Source organism: Homalodisca vitripennis, chromosome 3 (genome assembly GCF_021130785.1).
Source record: "Homalodisca vitripennis isolate AUS2020 chromosome 3, UT_GWSS_2.1, whole genome shotgun sequence".
NCBI lineage: Eukaryota > Metazoa > Arthropoda > Insecta > Hemiptera > Cicadellidae > Homalodisca > Homalodisca vitripennis.
The window spans coordinates 185316820-185339178 of NC_060209.1; the positions used below are offsets into that span (position 1 = coordinate 185316820).

The following is a 22359-nucleotide window of genomic DNA, read 5'->3' on the forward strand; positions in this document are numbered from 1 at the left end:
GTGACAGTTTTATTAGAAACATTTTTTTATTGTGTAAAACATTTGATCCGTCCTACATCAAGCAGCTACAACATGCAAAAAAAACGTAAGTAAAAATGTTTACGTACCTGTATTTTAAAATTTTTTTCTAGTATAATATACTTGTCTAATATGATCTGTATAATGTTTTATATAACATAAAATAACAACATAAACAAACAAAACATGTAATAATTAGCGAGCGCGCTAAGCAGGCAGGTAGGCGTGCAAACACTGCGGGTGCTGCGTTGTAATACGGATTAATTCGTACTCTAAGGCCCGCGGCGCGCGCCGTTTTCCACGATCCGCAATGGGTTTTTAAACAAATAACAAAATATATAATAAATAAAAGCCTTAATTTCATGCTCTGGAAGATAGGTGCTATGTAGAAAATTACTTTATCTAGTACCCAAAATGAAAAATTCACCTGAGTTACCATACAAAAAAGTGTCCGATTTATCAAACAGTAGTTTTTAAATGTATAGCCCAATTTAAAAATAATACACAAATTCATTGCAAATATTTGTTGAAAATTTCATTCATAGCTAGTAGGAATTATTTTACCATCAAATTTGGTTATATTGTCTTTCTTGATCAAATCAGGTTTACTCCCATAAAAAAGAACAGTTGCAGCAGGAAAAGCTTTTGGATTGGTTAAAAAAGCAATTAAAAGTTTACAGTGGGCTATTTCTACAATTGCAAGGTTCAATTAGTAAACTGTGTGTAGCAAGTAGAATCAAATAGATGTATTTTGTTGTTCTTGTTTATCCACATTTTGCAAGATCTAAAGACTGGGCAACAAATTTTATTGTGAGAATCTCTAGTTATTTGATATATTTAATTTAAGTTGTCATGTAGAAATATAATTAGTTTTTACCAGTGATATTTTTGGACACCATAAACTTTTTTTGGTCTGTAGCGGGTTCAATTGTAATTATAACTTAATTTTAGAAGTTTTAATTGTAATCAGAAACACGTACCTGGGCCGCAGCCCCCGCCGTTGGTACTCCTCCTCGTCCACCTTCATGTTGCCCCCGCCACAGGATGCCCCCATCAGGAACCTGGCCAGTCTAGAGCTGAGCAACTGTGCCCAGATCAGGTCCTTGTCCAGTTCATCCTCTGACGGTAGAGAGCTTGGCTGTAGTGGCACACTCTCACACGGAGCTCCTGTACCACACCTTCATGTCAAACCACATCTTTTTCTCAAAGTGAATCTTTCTACACCAATGGCATCTTCAAGTATTTTTTATATTTTTGCAATTAAAAGGTTATTTCTGTCTTGTAAATGCTTAAATCTATTTACTTTTCTTGTATCCACTCACACATCTCATATGGAGTGGAAGTGTATTGGTCAAAATCTTTCTGTAATATGAACAGAATTTTATTCCTCCTAAAAAGCCATAAGAATTATGTTAAATGTTAAGATGCACATTGTTGAAATCACTTCACTGAAATGGGAATAATGGCGGTTTACAGTCTCTACATAATTTAAAACCGTTTTTTATGTGAAAAATATTATTGGCACATTACTTAAAAATGTTGACAAACACAAGAAATAAAAAGAATTTACAAATAATTAAATAAAATAAAGAAATTTTTTTCCAGCTTATACAGGAATACAGTTTTTTAACCACCTCTCAATGTAAATAAAAAAATTATAAATGTGACAAAGATTAAATAAATTAATTTTTTAAAGTATTTCTTGTTGACGTTGCCTTGTACAAACAATTTTAATTAATACTGGTCAAAAACAAACTCATAATTATGTACATATTTACTTTTTTCTTTGTAGTTAAAGTAAAAATTGACACCATTCATGAATACAGTTGTATATTTGATGAATAAAGAATTTTTTTGAATTAAATTGAGTACTAAGCTAAATATTAAGTTGTCCAATAAAGCTGTTTAATAAGCTAAATATGAAAAAACCGTCCAAACCGTTGTTACAACATGAACTGTAGAGCTTAGATCCAACGTCCAGTCTAGAGTTGAGCAACTGAGGGTAGATCAGGTCCTTTCCTTCCAGTTAAATTGTGTGATCTGACTGATCATATGTGGCCTGACCATTCTGGTGAAGCGCTTTATTTGTTTAAATATATCAATATTTCATCTTTAAGACTAATTTTCTTAGTGTCTATTATAGGCATGTACATGTTTGACTCTAGTACGAATACGAGTTGTACCGATCATTCATGTGAATTAAGTCTCTTCGTGTAATCTCCAAATTTGTAAAAGTCAAATAAGTCATGAGCATCCCAAAAATTAAAGATAAGTTGATTAGTGTATATTATTAGGCTCATTAAATTTCACAAAGAAGTGTTCATGATAAATTTATTATATGATGACTAGTAATGAGAATTAATAATCATGGGGATGTGTCTTATAAAATAGTGTGGTTTAGTAAACAAATTTGTTTAACCTCTAAAATTCCTGATGTTTATTCCCTTGGTTGTACGATTCTCTGTTCCCCAAGAATTAAAACTGGTTAAAAAAAATACACGTACAAAAATGTGTAGACCTGGGAGAGCTGGTGGAAAATCGTTCACATGCACCAGGGAAGCAGACAAAAACAACTTGAGAGATAATATTCTGAGGTGAAATAAACCTTGGTGATTTGGTATGGCATTAATTCACCAGTTGAATTCAAGATAAAGCAGACAACCTCAAAATGTACAAAGTTACAGTAACCATGTTTTGGAATAGACATGGAATTTTGTGAATTTTTTAGTTCAGTTTATGCAGCAAGGGGCAACAACAAAATGCAATTGCTTACTTCGCTGTCCTGAGCTGAACTTCAACGTGCAACACAGAATAAGCAACATAGCCTTCAGATAAATCAGGCAGCAATTGCATGTGTGTTATCATTGTATTTGTTTCAACAGATTTTTTAGTATTTGATTAAAGTATGTGCTGTTAAATTCATTTGCTGTGTTGTGTGTTTTTTCTTATTTCTAAGATGTATTCATTTTAATTCATCTTATTATGCTTCTAGTTCATCAAAAACTTCCAAATGATGAACAACCTTATGCAGTCCAATCGATACATATTCAAAACAAAAGTATTTTAAATGAGTTGAACGGAGGAGGTTTGTAAGTACTCTAGTTTACATATTTTTCATAGCTCAGAAACTACAATCACGGATAATAAAAGGAATTCAATTTTATTGGTGGGATTTAAGAATAAACTACAATACGTTTACATTTGAATCATCAGATATAATGGAATCATCCACAAAAAATATGCACTAAATGTAATATGCATAATTGAGCTTCCTATATAACTTATTCTGGTTTATTTGACTTGCTAGACAAATAGCTCACCTGTGAGAGTAGCCAACCCCTCTATGGCACGCCCGGAGACCAACGCTTCGTAGCACCCATGGATTTTAGCCACAGCTTTCTCTATTAAAGGCACCCATAACTGTTTTCTCTTCGCCTGTAACCCAACAACTCAAAATATTGTGTAGGTAAAAAAGTAGTACCTAGGAATGTAAGGTAAATTGAATCAAAGTTACATAATACAGCAACAGAATATGTTTTTATTTGTCAAAGAACTAATTGATGGCAACCACTATCCAAATTATCACTTTTACATGTTTATTTGGTAAAAAATAATGTCATTCCAAAATGTTATTTTAATATGGAGTATTTGTTTTATGTGTCAAAGAAGTAATTAATGGCAACCACTATTCAAATTGTCACTTATTTTAATATATATCTAAACAAGGTTTTTATATTTCCTTTGCAGTTGAATTTCAATGCAGACTTTTACACAAATGCAAGATCAGTTCAAAAAATATTGCGACTTTTTAATTTCTGCAGATTAAGTATATTAGTTTTTTTTAATTTTTTTGTGGCCTTATGTTGGTACACATGTCTCTGATTTATGCCAACAAGTTCGGACAATTTGAATGGATCAAAAAATCTACATTTTGTGTTAAAAAGAAATTAAGTGCCTGGACACATTCCGAATATTGACTGTGGCTTATGGAGAAGCTATCTTCAACCTAAGCAATGTTTATCGGTGGTACAAAACATTCTCAGAGGGCCGAGAAGATGTGGACGATGAAAAGCATTCCGGATGCCCGAGTACGTCAAGAACAGATGAAAACATTGATGGAGTGAAGAAAATAGTATTGGCCAATCGTCAAATCACTGTTAGAGAAGTTGCAGAGGACATGAACATATCGATTGGCTCGTGCCATTTGATTTTTAAGAATGATTTGGGCATGAGACGTGTTGCCACGAAATTCGTACAAAAATTGCTCAATTTTGACCAAAAACAGCAGTGCAATACCATTGCTAATGAGCTGTTGGACTCTGTCCGCGATGAACCAAATTTGCTCCAGAGGGTCATAAACAGTGACGAATCATAAGTTTATGGTTATGATGTAGAAAGCTCAATCATCACAATGGAAGCTGCTGCATGAGCCAAGACCGATAAAAAGCAAGCCAAGACCGATAAAAAGCAAGCCAAGTTCGGTCAAATGTGAAAGTTTTGCTTACAATGTTTTTCGATTACAGGGGTGTGGAAAATCATGAGTTTTTGCCATAGGACAGACCTGTCAATAAAGAATATTATCTGCACGTTATGCATAATTTTCACAAAGCAATCTGCCATAAACGACCGGATTTGTGGAAGAGTAAAACTTGGCTTTTACACCATGATAACATCCTCCTCACACATCGTTACTTGTGTGTGATTATTTGGACAAAACAAACACACTAATGATGCCACAGTCACCGTATTCCCCTGATCTGGTCCCTTGTGACTTTTTCTTGTTACCGAAACTGAAGAGGCTCATGATAGGACGACGCTAAACTACGATTGACAAGATAAAGACGGCATCGAAGGAGGAGCTGGACAAGATCACAAAAAATTGCTTTGAGGAAAGAAACGTTGGCACAAGTGTATAATACTAATGGGGATTACTTTGAATGGGACAATATTAAGATTGATGAATAAATAATTTTCGCAAAAAAAAAAAACAAAAGTTGTGATATTTTTTTGAACAGACCTCGTATTAATAGTATGAAATAAAACTGTATAGGTTTGTATTTCAAATAAATTAAGATTAAGTACAACAGAGTCAGTAGTGATTGGTAAAATTAATGCTATATACATACACAAAATAACTGTACCTTTTCCTGTGATCGGGAAAATGGCATTCTCATACAGTAAAGGTTGCAACCGACTCGGCTCTAGCACCCATCACTATGCTATCCAGGAGGGAAACCTCCTGTTTGATCAGTTGTCAGACATTTCTTATTCACTAGAGAATTTTCATGATGAATAAGGCTTGATCTCTTCAGCTTTCCATTTCCATTTAGAAACAAAGCCCCCAATTTCTTTTGGCACAGATATGGTAGTATACGCACAATTTCTACTATGCCATTAGCACCCTTGAGGAAGCATCAAAGAAAAAAAGGAGCAAATGCTCTAGCTATTAACTTTTTCAATGTTTCATTTCTGGATGAACGGATTTGCATATTCCGGCTCCATACAACTTAGTTATGGTTGGAAGGGTCAATTCAATGCCAATTTTGTACACCTGATGAGACAATGAGAACATCTCATCAATCAATCAATCAAAATGCTTTATTTACAATTTCATCAAGAAAATGTAATGGCGTCAAAATACAGAATTGTCTTCATGCTTCTTGCTTTACAAAATTAGTAGGTTTGTGTCATGGTGAAGAATTCCTCCAATGTGTATAGCGGTCGTTCCACCCAGCCAGTCCTGTAGTTGTCTCTTCAGTTTGTTGGGTGTTCAGGTTCTTCAGTGATTCTGGTAGTGCATTATACAGTTTACGTCCGATGTACGACGGCTTCTTGCTGTACTGTGTAGTGTGGTGTAGTGGAAGTATGTAGTCTTTTGCTCGTCTCGTGTTGTAGTGGTGGATATTCTCCCCTCGTCTGTAGTCCCTGCTGGGTGTGTGGGTAACAACAGTGTGGATATAGAGACTTATCACTGTTAGAATTCCTAGTGCTTTGAAAGATTCTCTACAACTCTCTGTTGGTTTTAGATCAGCAAGTGTTCTTATTGCTTTCTTTTGTAGGACTAGGATTCTATTTAGGTTTTGTTTTGTTGGCCACCCCACACTATCAAACCATACCTAATGTGGGATTCAATCAAGGCGTAGTAGTAGGCTGCTTTTGCTATATCGAGTCCTCCAATCCACTTCATTCTTCTCACAACAAAAACTCCTGATGCCAGCTTCTTGCTCAAATTATTGACATGAGTAGTCCAGGAAAGATCAGAGTCTATGGTAACTCCCAGTAATTTGGCTTCTTTTTCTACCAAGAGATCAGGAATTTTTGGTATCTCGTCCAGTCGCCTACTAAAGTTTATGCAGGTTGTCTTTTTTGGATTTATTACCAGGTCGTTTTGGAGACAGTAGTGAAGTGTTTCTTGCGTTGATGATATTATGTCAGAGTGGAGCTCTTCAGCAGTATTTGTGGTTAGAAGGAGAGTAGTGTCATCGGCATACATTACAGAGTTATAATTTATGGAATTTTGGAAAATCATTGGTAAAAAGGACAAACAGAAAAGGGCCCAAAACTGAGCCTTGTGGTACTCCTCTATTTGAGGGTTGAAAGGTGGATTTGAAGGATGTCTTCTTACCATTTGTTGATGTTTGTAATTCTACAAGCTGTTGGCGTCCTTCTAGGTAACTCGCTATCCAGTTTCCCGACCCTCCCCTGACACCCAGAGTTGCCAGTTTAGTTAGAATGAGGTCGTGTCCCAAGCAGTCGAAAGCTTTGCTATAGTCAAAACCCATAACAGCTGCTACAAGTTTGCTGTCCTCCAGCTGATGCTGTCCTCCAGCTGATCTGTGACAAATTCAACTAGGCTGACTAATGCACTTAGTGTTGATCTTCCTTTTAAGAAGCCGTGCTGATGTTTTGTTAGCAGCTCTTGGTTTTGCAGATGTTCAGTCATCCTTTGATTGCAATTTTTTCTATTATTTTTGAAAATGTGGATATCAATGAAATTGGCCGATAGTTCTCTAATTTTGTAGTTGTTCCAGTCTTGTGTTTTTTGGGGTAAATCTTCGATAATTTTAGTAATGATGGGAAGTGTCCTTGTTCAAATGATTTATTTATCACAGCAGCAAGGGGGGGCCAGCGAGTTGTTCAGCACAATGCTTGACAGCCTTGGATGGTACCTCATCCAAACCACATGATAATTTTGATTTGAGAGAGCTAATTATTTCTAAAACTTCTTTTTCATTAGTTGGAGCAAAGTTGAACACTTCGATGTATTGCCTAATGGGAGGGTTTTGAATTGACTGCGGACATAATGCAGATCATTTCTGTTTTTTATCAGTGTATTTTCTGCTACTTCTGCAAAAAATTTATTTAGGTTTTCAGTAATCAACGAGGGATTGTTTTTCAAAATGTACCATTTATTTCCATTTGAAGAGGTGTTACACTTGGATTTTAGCCTGCTTCTCTGAGTTTATTATGGTCCACAGTGCTTTTGATTTATTGTCGGATTTATTTATGTATTCTGTTGCTGCAGTACGCTTAAGGTTTCTAAGCTTGAGGTCCGTAGTCTTTTTTCTTAGTGATCATTTCAGCCTTATCTGCAGCATTGCCAGTTACTTCATATTTCCGAAAGGCCCTGAGAAAAATTTCTTTTCAATCTCCTGGCTTCTTCATCGTACTTGCCATTTTGCTTAGATCTTTTTTTGGTTCTTGATTTCTTATTTTGGGCAAGTTAAGTCCAGATTCAGCCTTACATTCCTGTAAAAGGCATTGTACATTTCTTCAGCATCAGGCTCATTATACACACAGCTCCAGTCTACTTTCATAAGCTCCGTTTTAAGATTTTGAAGATTTTGTTTACTGAAATTTCTTCTGTGTTCACTCACTGATGTTTGTGGGATTTTACTTTCTAGGTGTAAAAGACATTGTTGGCCTGTGTGATCTGATAAGCCTGTTTGAAAAATATTGAATTTGACAGTTGAATTGGGCATGTTAGTGCATATGCAGTCTATAGATGATTTGCAAGTGTTAGTTATGCGTGTTTCTGGGAGAGGGAGGCGTATTATTCCATGACTTAGCAGCTCTTCTTCAAATGTTGGTTTTCTGGATTGTCAGTTAGTCTGTCAAAATTAACGTCACCCATTAAAAGTATTGGATTTGTCTCTGCTCGAATATTTTCCAGGATACTAGCTATCATCTCGATTGCTTGTTTACTTTGTCCTCCTGGAGGTCTATAAACTCCCAATATATGTAGTGATTGTTTGTTAATTTTGATCTTTATCAAGGCTGCTTCACACACTAATTCTATGCAGTAGTTGGCAATATCCGCTGCTTCTCCCTCAATGCCTGATGTTTCCTCCAGATATATCGCAACCTCCCTCCAAGTTTATGATTGCCTCTGCTGAAAGCTGTAATTAGTTTATATCCATGAATTGATATTGAGCGTAGATTATCTTGATTTAGCCCATGTTCAGTTAATATCAGTACTGTTGGGCGCAACTGGTTCAGAAAGTGATTTAGCCTCTCAACTTTTTTAGACAGTCCCCTTATATTCTGGTGGAAAAAATTGAGATTTCTGAGGCTGAGTCCTTTTTTTCAGAGTGGAGTTGATGAAAATCCTGTGGTTTTGTATGTTTTTGTGTCTTTCCTGTTTTGGTTGGCAGTTTTCTAAAAAAGCGTTTTCATTTTTTGAGGCGACTTCCATATTGATATATATTTGTGGGGGTTGACTTTGGTTAGAAAAGTTTTTACTGATGGGTTTATTTTGGCGTTGCTGGGTTTGAAAATGGTCATTTTCTGAGCATCCCTTGAGGGCTTCAAGTTCTCTAGTTACAAACTCCTCAAGGGTTTTCTCCACTTGGGAGGATTTTAGCACTCAGTGGTGGTTTTTTTTCTCTCTTCTGATCCCTTTAATTAATCCTTCATTTACAGTAGTCCTTCTCAAGCCTGTTTCTACATTGGCAGGTTCTTCATGCCGAGCTTTGTTTTTTGGCTACTTGGAGAGATACACTGAAATGGTTCCTCTCCTTCCCAGTTTGTTTTTTGCTCTTACTTATGTTATGGTTTTTTAGAGCAAGGAAGACTCTTTGCAGTGGGTGTACTTTGTGTGAGTGCTGGTGGTGTTGCAGGGTTTGTTTGTTCACCTTGCTTAAGCAGTTTTTCTTGCAAAGTTACCACAGAGCATTCTAGTTGGTCTTGTCGAATCTTCAGTTGAGTCAGCTCAATTAATAGCGAGGCAGAGTAGTTGGGAACATAAAATTCTGAGTAATTCTGTTTGTGTTTCTGAAGCGCTAGTAGTGAGTTTAGGTGTCTGAGGTAGGCCCGTTTTGTCCAGATCTCTTTGTCCAGATTTTTCTCTTTTGAGATTAAGGATTATTTGTTCTAGTTCTAATATTTTATTTGCTTGTTCATCAAAAATGAGAGTCTGTCTTGTGTCATGATCCTCGTAAAAGTTCTGTAGTTCTTGTCTATTTTGTTTTTTCCTTTGCGATCTGGGCTATAGCTTCTTGTAGTTTTCTTCCCGATACTTCAATTTTTTGTAGGTATTTTTCCTCGGCTTCAGTTCGATCTTCAGTGTTGCCTCCAGTTCAGCAAGTTTAGCCTCCAGTGCTGAGTTTCGGGTGCTTAGGTCCTCAGCATCCTTTTTTCAGCTCCAAGTTTTTCAGCCAAAAGAAGACTGCCCACCTCTGCTGCCAATGCCAGAGATGTCTCAAGATCATCTTCCTCTTGTCCACCTTGATCTTTTAACCTTTGTTTTTACAGCACTCAAAGCTCAGCTCCAGATCAGATATAACTGTGTTTTCTATTTTTCCTTGACCTTGTGGTATCCTAATGGGCTGGGTGTCTTAAATGTGGGACGTTGTTCTGCTTCTCTATTGCCACAAAGGTTAATTCTGACATAGAGCCGTTTTTGGGCAGTCATTGAGGTCTTACAATTTTCACATGTCCATGTTTTTATTTCATCTTGGGTCAATTTTTTTAGGTGCTTGTCAGATATATTCACACAGCCACCATGGTACCACTGGCTACAGGACCCAGTACATATTATACCGGAGTATCTTACCCCCGATTACTGCAAACACCACAGGGGTATTTGGACGTTTCCGAATTCGTTTTTGGCATGTTAAAAGTTCTTTGTGACAGGGGAGGTTCAGAAAACAGTAATGATACAAGTTGATCAGTTTGATTTAATTCTGTTTGGCTGGTTCAGAATCTGTCAGTTTATAAAAATGGTTCATTGAGGAAGAAATTATCAGTATTAATAAAAATAATAGAAATTATTAATAAAATTAATAATAAAATTGATCAGTTTGTTTTAATTCTGTTTGGCTGGTTCAGAATCTGTCAGTTTACAAAAATGGTTCCTTGAAGAAGAAATTAATCAGTAATTAATAAAAATAATAAAATTTATTAATACAAATTGATCAGTTTGTTTTAATTCTGTTTGGCTGGTTCAGAATTTGTCAGTGTATTAAAATGACAGCAATTTATGAAAGAAAGGGTTTCCCTCTTCAAACTTCTTGTTGTCAACAGTTTGCAGTTCAATAGTGTAGATGCAGCCGTTGAGGTAGAATGTGTCATATGCTAGATGTTGTGCAGTGATGACCTTGCCAGTGTAAACGTAACCACGGTTGAGGTAGGTTTCTGTAGGAATGTCTGCCACTGCTGTGTCAGCACAGGTGTTGCGTTGCCACTGTAGCTTGGTAAAAGAGTACTGAATTCAAATAATTAAGTTTGTCACTGTAGATGTCTTGATATTAAGACATATTTTGTGCTTAATTCCAAACAAAACATTATTCAAGTTCTAAAAGCTTGCTGTCAATGATGCTTAAATATGTGGCTTTAATCAAAGTGGCTTTGATGTGTCAGTTTGTGACAGCATATATTGTTTTCTCTTCTTTTGAGTTACGTCTTTAAGTGATTTTCATGACTAAAATACACTTACAGTTTTAGTGGGTGTTTAATGATGTGCAGATCAGTAAGTATTTTGTTGTTTTTTACTCACTAAAACTTCACAATTAATGGGAGCACTTTCACAGTTGATGATGAGTGTCGGCCATTTTTTTTAGGTTACACTGGATATCTGCTGGGATTGTTACTAGTTGGAGATTGATATCTTTGCTTTCTCCTAGATAAAAACGATCAAATAGAGCATAACTTGTTTATACCATTTCAATGTTTTAGATACCCATGCCTTCGAAGGCTAACTTTAACTACCTGAGAGTAGACGAGGTGACCACGTTTGTCGCAAGGCAGCAGGTCATCCACCAGCACAGTGGTCCACTTGCCGTCCTTGCAGAGTCGCACCTGGTAGGCCCCTTGGTGACAGTAGTCCCGCATTACCATCACTTTCTTCACCAGATCCTCCCTCTCAGCTAACACTGCTAGGGCACTAAGCAGCCAGCAGTTACCCAGCACCCCTACAAACACATCCAGACTGAGTACTGAGATCGACAGGAAACAAAAATCATCTGGGTAACTGTGCTAATCTAAAAAGTATTCCAGAGCTAGATAAATTATGCTTATACGCTGATGATGCCACTCTATGAATTAGTGCATCATCTAAAGAGGAAATAGAAGTGTCTGCTTTTCTCAGCCTATAAAAAAATCAGTTTAAAAAAAAACTAATTATTTTTGAATCCAACAAAAACAAGCTATATTTTGTACTAACCAATGCAGAAATAAAATTCATCCTCATATAGAACTAGGTTAAGTGACTATACTTAAGGAAGAAGTAAAGTTTCTGGGTTTAACATTAGACATTTCACTGACATGGAATAAACATTCAGAAAAAAAAGTTTCAAAAGTTAACTCTGGTTTATAAGCTCTTTGTAGAATGTTAAAATTGTGCTCACAAGAAGCTCTAAAAATGGTATATTTTTCACATATTCATTCACATATTGTATTTGGTATCTCATTATATGGATTCACATCAATTAAAAATTTAGATTAGATTTTAGTAGTCCAAAAAAAGTAATTCGTGTTATTTTTAAAACTTCAATAGAATGAAATTGTGAAGGATCACTTTCCTCTATAGGGTATCATGACAGTTTACAGTGCATATATATGAAACTGTAATGTCAGGGAAAAATCGTGCTCATATCTTAGGTAAAAGTGGTAAGAACCACAGCTGTAATAGGAGAAACAGAAATAACATTGCAGTAGCTCAACATAACTTACATTTTTTCCAGTAAAAATCCAATATAGATAGGAGCTAAATAAACACCATGTGTAACAACTGAATAAAGATTTTTCTGATTCTGAATCCAAAGGGGTTCGTCTTAGGCCCACTATTTTCACATGGTAAAAAATTTATATAAGTACCACAAAAATAGGAAAAACATTTTTACCTGATTTTTTATGAGATAAATACATGTAAGTGCTGAATATAATAAATACATCTGGTAATTGCGTTACCTTGAGATATGTCTGAAGGCAGAGGGGTGCGGAATATCGCCCACTTGAGCTTGCTGTCACCCTCGGTGTTGATCTGGTGTGGCCGGAGCCACTGTACCACATGATTCTGATCCTTGCTTTCCCCAGGATTGTAGTAGAGAGACTTGGGTGCAGGCGGGAACGAATCATCAACAAACGGCTCATTGTTCTGGAAATTCATATGAAACAAGTTTTTAGATGGCAAAAATATGCTATACGGATCATAAAAGGACTGGACCATCGTGAGTCTTGCTTTCCTGTTTTCAAAGAATTAAAAATAATGACACTCCTATTTTTTACATATATATATATACACACACACACACATATATATATATATTTCTGTCTAATAAACGTAAAAGAAAATTTGCATAAATACGAGTAAAATTAGATCTGATATACATAATTATAACACAATAAATAACTATACCCTACATTTACTACCTGCGAGACTTACAAAAACAAATAACAGCATATTTCACATGAAAAATAGATTATTCAAAAAAAATTGCCAGAGTCCGCTCACACTGTCACTGTTAATAAATTCCAAAATTACTTGAAAAAATGGTTAAAGGAACCTGTTTTCTACAAGGTTAACGACTATCTAACTACTGATTATGGTAAATTAAAAAAAATCTTTTACTAATTTTGAATTGGAGGCTAAATTCAGACTAGATAGCTAAATGTATGTATTTTTTATAAATTTTTATATAATGTATATAGGCTATTCATTGTTCATTGTTTTAAATTTTGTTACTTTATTCTTTTTTATCTTGTTAACTGTTGTCTAATTATTTATTTTTAAATATACGAGGTGTGATCAAAAAGTTCCAGGACTTTTTATATACTATGGGAATGCAATGTCTCACAGCGATGCGGTTTGGCAGCATTGTATTCCCTGACTCAACAGTAACACAGCTGTGTTTGCAGATCAATCATAACATCACTGAAAGTAACATTAGCACAGTTTGTTTGAGATTTAGTTTAATAGAGTTTGGCTATTTTTTTGTTTAATGAAAATGAATGTGAAAGAAGAGCAATGTGTTTGTGTGAAAATGAACAAAACGTTTTCTGAAACCTTTTTGATGTTACAAGAGGCTTTTGGTGAAGAATGTCTAAGCCGATCATGCTGCCATCAGTGGTTCAAGAGGTTTAAAGATGGCCGAACATCCACAGACGACGAGACTCGTTCCGGACACCCTTCAACGTCAATTCAATGATGACAGTGTTGCTAAAGTGAACGCTCTCATACGATCAGACCGTCGACTAACAATCCGTGAAATAGCAGAAGAGTGTAACATTTCATTTGGGTCATGTCAGGAAATTTTAACTGGAAAACTTCAAATGCGTCGTGTTGCAGCAAAGTTTGTGCCAAAACTGTTGACTGAAGACCAAAAACAACACCGAATTCATGTTTCTGAGGAACTTCTTCAAAAGGCAAATGACGACGAAAGCTTCTTGGATCATGTCATTACGGGAGACGAGACATGGTGTTTTTTGGTTACGATGTGGAAACAAAAGCCACAATCATCATAATGGACATCAAAAGGCTCTCCAAGACCCAAGAAAGCATGTCAAGTCAAATCAAATGTGAAGGTCATGCTTACGGTTTTCTTTGACTGTAAAGGTGTCGTCTACTATGAATTCCTTCCACAAGGTCAAACAATTAATGTTTTGAAGGAGGAGGAGCTCTTCTTATTGGAATATAAATTTTCTATTATTTCACAAAAGAAAACTCACAATTATCCAATAATTTGTGTATTTTTCACGAGGCCTTTCGACATCGAAGATGCCATCATCAGGTGTGAATCAACAATTTAAAAACAAATACCAGCTGAGTAAAACTACTGATATTTACAAAATTAACTGTGAAGATTGTGATAAATTTTATATTGGCCAAAAAAAAGAACCATTAAAAAAAGATTTAAAGAACACGAAAGATATTATAAATATGGACAAACTGATAAATCTGCTATTGCCAAACATGCTTTTGAAAACAAACCACACCTTTAAAAACTTTACATTATTAAAACAAGTCCACAAACAAAGAAGAACTCGACGCATATGAAACATTATACATAACAAAACACAAAGATAAAATTTTAAACAATGATTTTGGGGCCGATTCAAAATTCACCATTCCTTTAAAATATAACTAAATTTTTTGACCCCAAACTTTTATACATATACTAATATTTATATCATTTTATTTTAATTTTAACCATATAAATCTTGTTAGTTTTACTCAGCTGATATTTGTTTTTAAATTGTTGATTCACACCTGATGATGGCATCTTCGATGTCGAAAAGGCCTCGTGAAAAATACACAAATTATTGGATAATTGTGAGTTTTTCTTTTGTGAAATAATAGAAAAAAAAAAAAAAAAATTAATTGTTTTGTTTATCTTGAAACCCTCAGAAAATTGCGTAATGCTGTGAGAAGAAAGAGACCTGAGCTGTGGCAAAGTGGTGATTGGGTCCTTCACCATGACAATGCTCCTGTTCACTCTGCATTAGTTATCCTTGACTTTTTGTGTAAAAAAATGCAATGACTGTCATTCCTCAGCCCCCCTTACTCACCTGACCTGGCTCCAGCAGACTTTTTTCTCTTCCTGAAGCTCAAGAGACCCCTGAAATGACGAAGTTTACAAACAGTTGACGAAATTAAAGAAAAACGACGGAGCTGCTAAACATCTTTACAAAAGAAGTTTTCTGGGGCCTTTGAATCAGTGGAAACACCGTTGGGAAAAGTGTGTAGCTGAAGGAGACAAATTCGAATAACCTGTATGTTGTATGGATTAAATGTATAAAAAATTCAGTCCTGGAACTTTTTGATCACACCTCGTATGTCTTTAAATCTGTTAATAATTTACGTTTTTACTGTTTAAACTATTAAAATATTGTTTGTATAATGTTATAATTATTTATGTTATTCTATATTTATTTTAACTTTCATTCAAATATACTTACAAACAGAATGCAACAAACAATGAAAAAGTAAAATTATGTTGTATTGTTATATTGCTATTGACAGAATCTTTTGCATCACTGTATGTTTAATGATGAATAAAATCTTGAATCTTGAATTTTATTACAAACAAAGTTTAAGTCCAAAGATTACTTTTAGCAAAACTTCCTTTTTTACTACAATTATATTTATGTTAGATGTAATAAACCTTAGATTGAGCTCTGTCTTCAAATTTAACTGAATATTTATCCAAAACCCCATCCACAGAAATATATAACATTATGCTGGTGATGTTTGTAGATGTACCAGTCCACATACAGATTTGTACCATGGTTCACACTCCTGGTAAGGGACAAAGTTAAAAGAGTATCTTGATATCACAGAAAAGATAAATATATTTGATAAAGTTAAAATACCAACTGATTGGGTACGCACCTTAGTAGTGCCAGACAAAGTAAATGGTAATGTTTAGCTGTATATTGATCCAAAAGAATTAAGTAAGGCAAAAAAGTTAAAACATTTTCAGCTTCCAACACTTGACAAAATTTCAAACAAAATTAAACAAGCAAAGTATGAGAACAAAACCCAAGCAATGATAATTAGTAACTCGAGAATGATAAACCAAATTAATCTTGACACCACACCAAAACTTAACTTAACAGTTGTGAACTAAATTTCCAAAACAAACTGAAAAATCTCGGACTCACTATGAACACAAATCTCAAATGGACTGACCAAGTTACGATAACGTGTAGAAGAATCTTTGCTGGCATCCACAGTTTGAAGCGGTTTGCCTTATATCTGCCATTTAATGTTAAGGTGATGCCCATTAAGACTCTTAAACTACCACACTTTGACTTCTGTGACATCGTGATGAATGACATGACTGTTGAGCAATCGGGCAGACCCCAGCGTGCTCAGAACTACTATATTAGATTTATTTTTAATCTCAGATGTCAAGAGCATGTTACACAATATTTTCATCAATTGTCACTCATGAAACTTCATCAGCTTCGTAATTCCACATACTTTCTATTCTACATTTAATCATCAAAACCAAATATCCTGTTTATCTGTCCGATAATTTCAACTTTATCTCTGATATTAGTGATAAACCTACAAGAAGGGGAGCCACATTACAATCAATTCTAATCCATCGATCATCATTTTCGAATAGGTCCTTCACTGCTGAAGCTTGTCGTCTTTGGAACGCTCTCCCAGATGATATTACATGTATTGAGGATTGTGCATGCTTCGGGGCGAGGGTTAGGGGCTTGCTGCTGGGGGGCCTGTGGGGGTGACAGGTGGTGCTGCTTGTTGCGGTCATGTGGTCAATCGGTGTGTTAGAGTGATTGAATGTCTTCTCGTTATTCATTTTGAATTTTTCTTCTATTAATTACAACATATATAAACTTTCTTTTGTATTTTAAATTTGAAATTTATTTAATATGTAAATTTTTACTTTAAGGTCATTTAATTTTGTATCGGTTAAGAAATGTTGTTATTTTATATTTAAATTATAATTTAATAATTTACCGAATTTGTATTAAACTACTGTAAATTTACTGTATATAATATGAGGTTGAGTGGTAGAGAGGGCTTGATAGCCCTAACTCCACCTTTTTAATAAAGGCATCTTTCATTTCATTTCAAAGTACCACAGTGTGATAGATGCTTTGTCTGGATATTGGCAATTAGAACTTGATAATGAATGTTCTGATCAGTGCATTTTTTACATTCCTTGGGGCAGGTACAGATATTTGCCTTTTGATGTCTTGTGCATCTGATCTGTCTCACAAAAGATAAACAATACATTGTTAGTGGCTTTAATTGCTTACATACTTATAATAATAATCTGGTTGAATAGGGTAATGCAAAAGAACCTGATGGAAATTTGAAGCTTTTTTTAAAACAGGACCATCAGAAAGAAGTTAAATTTAATCTTAACTGTAGAAGGGTATCGCACATAAACTTGACAAGTTATTTTCAGCATCTCCCCCTTAACATATCCAACAAAGTGATTGTCCTTATAGCAGTGCTATCTACAGTTAGTTGTCATCTAACAATCATTGTAGTAACATGGTGGCACATTTTTTCATTTCTATTTAAGTCTTTCTTGAAAATCCTATGCCAAACTTATGCATCGACACCCTTGAGTTAACTTTAGTGTATGCAAGATTTATATGTAAATATTTTTATAATGTTTATTATAAATAGTGTATGTTTTTGTACTACTATTATTGCTTAGTGAATTGCAATACCACAACTTTTAATGAACTGAGGATATTTTTTTCAGTGTTAAACGAACGTTCTGAAGCCAATATTGAAAGAGAATGTTGGAAGAAAGGGACAACCTTGAATATGAAGGTCTTCCAGATAAATATGACAATGATACTGACCCCGAATATGTTCCTGACGAAGATGATTTGGTGACACTGATCCGGCTTATGTACCTGATGAAAATGATTTGGTGACACTGATGCAGAATATGTTCCTGGCACAGATGATTTGGCGCAAACAGGTAGAAAATTTATTTGCCATAGAGTCAAATAAGGGAAACTGAAGTTGAGCGACCAACTACTAGTAAATCGTCAGACAGACCAAATAGACCCAGATCTGCAAGAACAGCTCAGTAGCAAACTCTTCAGGATATTGATCACCTAGTTTGTGAAACTGATAGTGGAGATGGTATTGTATTTACTATGAATGGGTTTCACTGAGGAACTGAGAGTGACATATTATCAGGAAATGTACATGTATAACCTGGCCCAAGCCTCATTGCAAGGCACGTCTATGTGAAATTGAAGAGTTTTCAATTATATTTTAATTCTGATCTGCTTTATATAGTTCTTCAACAAATGTACTAATGAAGAAATAGCACAACAAAGACATAATTACAACAATAATAATACTGATAGCTCTGTACAAGATTTATACTTGAAAGATATGAATGTGTTGTGTGAACTAATAATTTTAGCTGCTACACTAAAGGTTAATCTAATGATTGATAAAACATGCTGTGTTTGTTTGGTACTGTATTTAAAACCATGCTTGTTTTAATTATTGTACACAATTTTTATTTTTTAACCCTTTGAGTGGCAACGTCCGATTTTACCGGACGACAAAAGTTGGCCGAAAAGTGCCGACGTCCGATTTTACCGGACGTTCGGGAAAAAGTCACTAAAAATTGTAACCTTTAATATTTTTAAATAATATAATATTGAAATGTTTGTGAAGAATCTTTCTTTTCAAAATAAATTGTTATAGTACACTTCCGATCATACTTTAAATTATGAAACTCACATATAAACATTTTTGGTTGCCATAGCTACCGGAAACAATGTGACAATAGTTTCTTAAAAGTTGTATAACTTACTCATTATTGAAGATAATAATATAAATTTTTCAAGATTTACAGACAATTGCATATACTTTCCAGTGATAAGGACTAAGAAAAGGATATGAATTTTTTTGGTCATAATAATTTGGTTGAAAAATGAAATTTAAAAAACTTTTTGAATTTTTTTTAGGTAAGTCCATTTTTGGTATTCCTAAATTTACTGTTATGGTAACTTTGTTATTTTATGTTATTTAAACATAGTTTTCAGAGAAAAATAAAAAAGAATCATGTTGATAGCTTGTTAAATAATCGAACTGTGAATTTTTTACTAAAACCTTGCAAAATGCCTGCAAAAGGGCTGGCACTTTTAGGTACACCCACTAAAAAAATACCTGGCACTTTTCAGTATACCCACTCAATAAATACTTGGCACTCAAAGGGTTAAATGAAGTTTCTTTTTAAAATCTGTAAATAAATCTATACAAGAATTTAAATATAACATTCACTTTTCTACCTCCTTTACTATATTTTTTTGAACTTCAATTTTGATAAATATTACAGAGTTATCTTTGAAATTAAATATTATTATCTTAATTAATAATTTGTTAAAATCACTCATTTGTGTTTCCGTAATTATCAGAAATTTCCACTACTTTTGTATATGGCGTACCCGTATTTTAATCTCTGCAAAAAATAATTTCCTTGAAATCCTTTAAAAAAATCCTTAATCCTTTAAATATATCCTAAAAAAATTTATTCAACATTTAGGTTACTATGTGCTTGTTCCACCAAAGTAAGCTAGACATTTAGGAATTTTTGTACTGGAAATTTATAAAACTATAGTACAATAATGATTCCAAATAATAGTTTAGTAACAAACCTCTTTACAATATTGGACAATCCTTTTCCATTTCTCCAGTGCTTCCCGTTCTTCTATGTGGCGCAGATCTTCCATCAGTTCACTCTCCTGTCTGACAGTCTGCACCTTGGCAGGGGGTGTCTCTGCAGGGGCAGGAGATGAGGACACGGGAGTTCCAGGAGGCACCGGAGACACAGATGCCGACAGACTGCGGGAACTCTGGCACATCTCACATGCCACTGATGCTGTGCGGTTTTCAAACGTACAATGAACACAATGCCATGAGCCGGAGGGGCTTCGAGCACCGACTTGAGCTGGAATCACCGACAGCTCGTTTGTGACCGGACCATTCGTGTAACTGCCAATCACACCCGATCGACTGTGTCGCACATGAGCACTGCTCCTCGGTGTACCATTCTTACGAGCCTGTCGCTGCTTGGGTATAGCACCTAGTGCAGGGTTGGCAATGTTGGACTTCGACTTCTGACCATGCCTTGGAGATGGACTTCTTGGAACATTTTTTGAGGTAGGTACTTCAAGCAATCTCTGCGGTTTGTTGGCTGTTTTGCAGACTTGACAGTTCTGAGTCGCTAGAGGATTCTTCAGTGTGCACTGAGGACAGGTCCAGAACTCACCCTTACGGAGAGTCATGTCTCTCACTAAAGTTATACTGCGTAGCTTTGACCCACCACACACCACACAGGCCATCTCACTACCGGAGTTGACTAGAGTACACTTCTTGCAGGTCCAGTCTTCTGCGTTTTCTCCAGGCAAAAATTGAAAATCATCTTCTAGATCCTGTTGGAGATGGTTCTCCGGCCCATTTTCCGGTCCATTCTCCAAGCCTTCTCCATCTTTTGGTGGAGTATATCGGACACTGTCTTTAGTAACAGTTATGAGACTCGGTTCTGTTAGACTCGGTGGGCTTCTCGTAGAGTTACAAATATCACAAGCTTCTGACCAGATAGGATTATAAGCGTAGGAGCATTTAATACAAGTCCACATTCTCTCAAAGTTTTTTGCACCGAGATTCTCTAAAAATTGTGTCTTTTTATCAGTCAGATCTACCACAATTGGTCCTGTTGAAATACGTTTACCTGTGCCCATTCCTTGTGGACTTCTGGAGTGCTGAACAGCCGGTTCCGATATTCCAATATAAGAATATCTTGTAGTACTAGGAGATCTATGTATTGGAGTCAGTTTCAAATTGAGATTATTAATTTGTCTCAGAGGTGTTTGTTGCAAATTCCCTTGAGCATCCGTTTCTACTAAACTTCTTCTATTGGTCTTATTATCTAAAGGCGAATCTGACGGTAGTACCTCCGAGAATGATCTACGATAAATAGGTTTGATCCATAAACTATTCGCTGGACTAGATTCTGTTTCTTGGGCCCCCAAGGTTACAATTCCCTTAACTGGAGTGCTCGGCAGGTTCCTGTGAGATCCGATGGATCCTGTACTCCAATCCGGAATGGTAATAACGACTCCAGACCTCGGTAGAGTGCTGTATGTTCCGGGAATGTTGGCTTTCCGCGGCATCTCACACACGGCACATCTGTCCACATGATTGAGGTTGACCAGTGTACACCTCACACACGACCAGGAGTTCTTGTCTCCGATGTTGTTCACGTTCCAACTGACACCACTCGACTCCATGATCAGGCTGCTGGGCCTGGTTCTACCATCGGTGAGCCGCCTGTGCACTACACCGCCGTTGGAGAGTGACCTGCTCACCTTGGACTTCACTCGTTCGTACACGGAGGGGCTCTGTCGCTTGGGTGAGCGGTTCTGTGGCTCATCGATGAGCACGTTAATGTTGGACACAGGCCAAGGCTGCTGCTGCGTCTCCGCTGCCATAGTGTCGACGCCACACGCCGCGCAGCGACTGGATACACTTGAGTTGGACAGTCGGCAGTGGGGACAGTCCCAACGAGACATGAGGCTAGGCAGACTGGCTGAGCGGGGCAGGACAGCTTCCCTGGCACTGGTCGGGTGCCATGTTGCGCACTTCACCCTGCACTGCCATCCACTGCAACAATATTTAACAACACAATTATACAGTCCCAACAAGACATGAGGCTAGGCAGACTGGCTGAGTGGGGCAGGACAGCTTCCCTGGCACTGGTTGGGTGTCATGTTGCGCACTTGACCCTACACTGCCATCCACAACAACAATATTTAACAACACAATTATACAGTCCCAACGAGACATGACTAGGCAGACTGGCTAAGTGGGGCAGGACAGCTTCCCTGGCACTGGTCGGGTGCCATATTGCACACTTCACCCTGCACTGCCATCCACTGCAACAATATTTAACAACACAATTATACAGTCCCAACGAGACATGAGGCTAGGCAGACTGGCTGAGTGGGGCAGGACAGCTTCCCTGGCACTGGTCGGGTGCCATGTTGCGCACTTCACCCTGCACTGCCATCCACTACAACAATATTTAACAACACAATTATTTACCAAAACACAGACACTTCTCTTAAAGTTTATTTGTGATCAAGTTAGTTTATGAAAGTTGCTTATTGCAGTCATTTCCCAACTTGGTAAAATACATAATTAATGGTTCTTTGATCATTTTTAGTACTTTTTTTCATTAGAGATTCAAAGTGTGTATTTGTTTAATAAATATGAGAGGTTCCTTGAGTACTCTGCAGTCTATGTAAGTTTCAATTTTACTGGTTGGTGGTCATTATGGAACATATTAAGTTCAGTAAGTCCCTGACTTCATCAGGTTTGTT

The 22359-nt window shown here is 36.2% G+C and overlaps 1 protein-coding gene across 3 annotated transcripts in view; it reads right to left on the bottom strand.

Annotated features, from left to right (window-relative positions):
• LOC124357853 (calpain-D-like) overlaps positions 1 to 22359 on the bottom strand; it is a 60618-nt gene that overhangs the window by 23091 nt on the left and 15168 nt on the right. For all 3 annotated transcript variants that reach the window (XM_046809929.1, XM_046809932.1, XM_046809930.1), the window contains exons 2-6: positions 19633 to 21640; positions 12427 to 12613; positions 11227 to 11429; positions 3339 to 3453; positions 999 to 1185 (exon numbers count right to left, since the gene is read on the bottom strand). In XM_046809929.1, the coding sequence (XP_046665885.1) occupies positions 999 to 1185; positions 3339 to 3453; positions 11227 to 11429; positions 12427 to 12613; positions 19633 to 21640 (2700 nt within the window). The remainder of the gene's footprint in view (positions 1 to 998; positions 1186 to 3338; positions 3454 to 11226; positions 11430 to 12426; positions 12614 to 19632; positions 21641 to 22359) is intronic.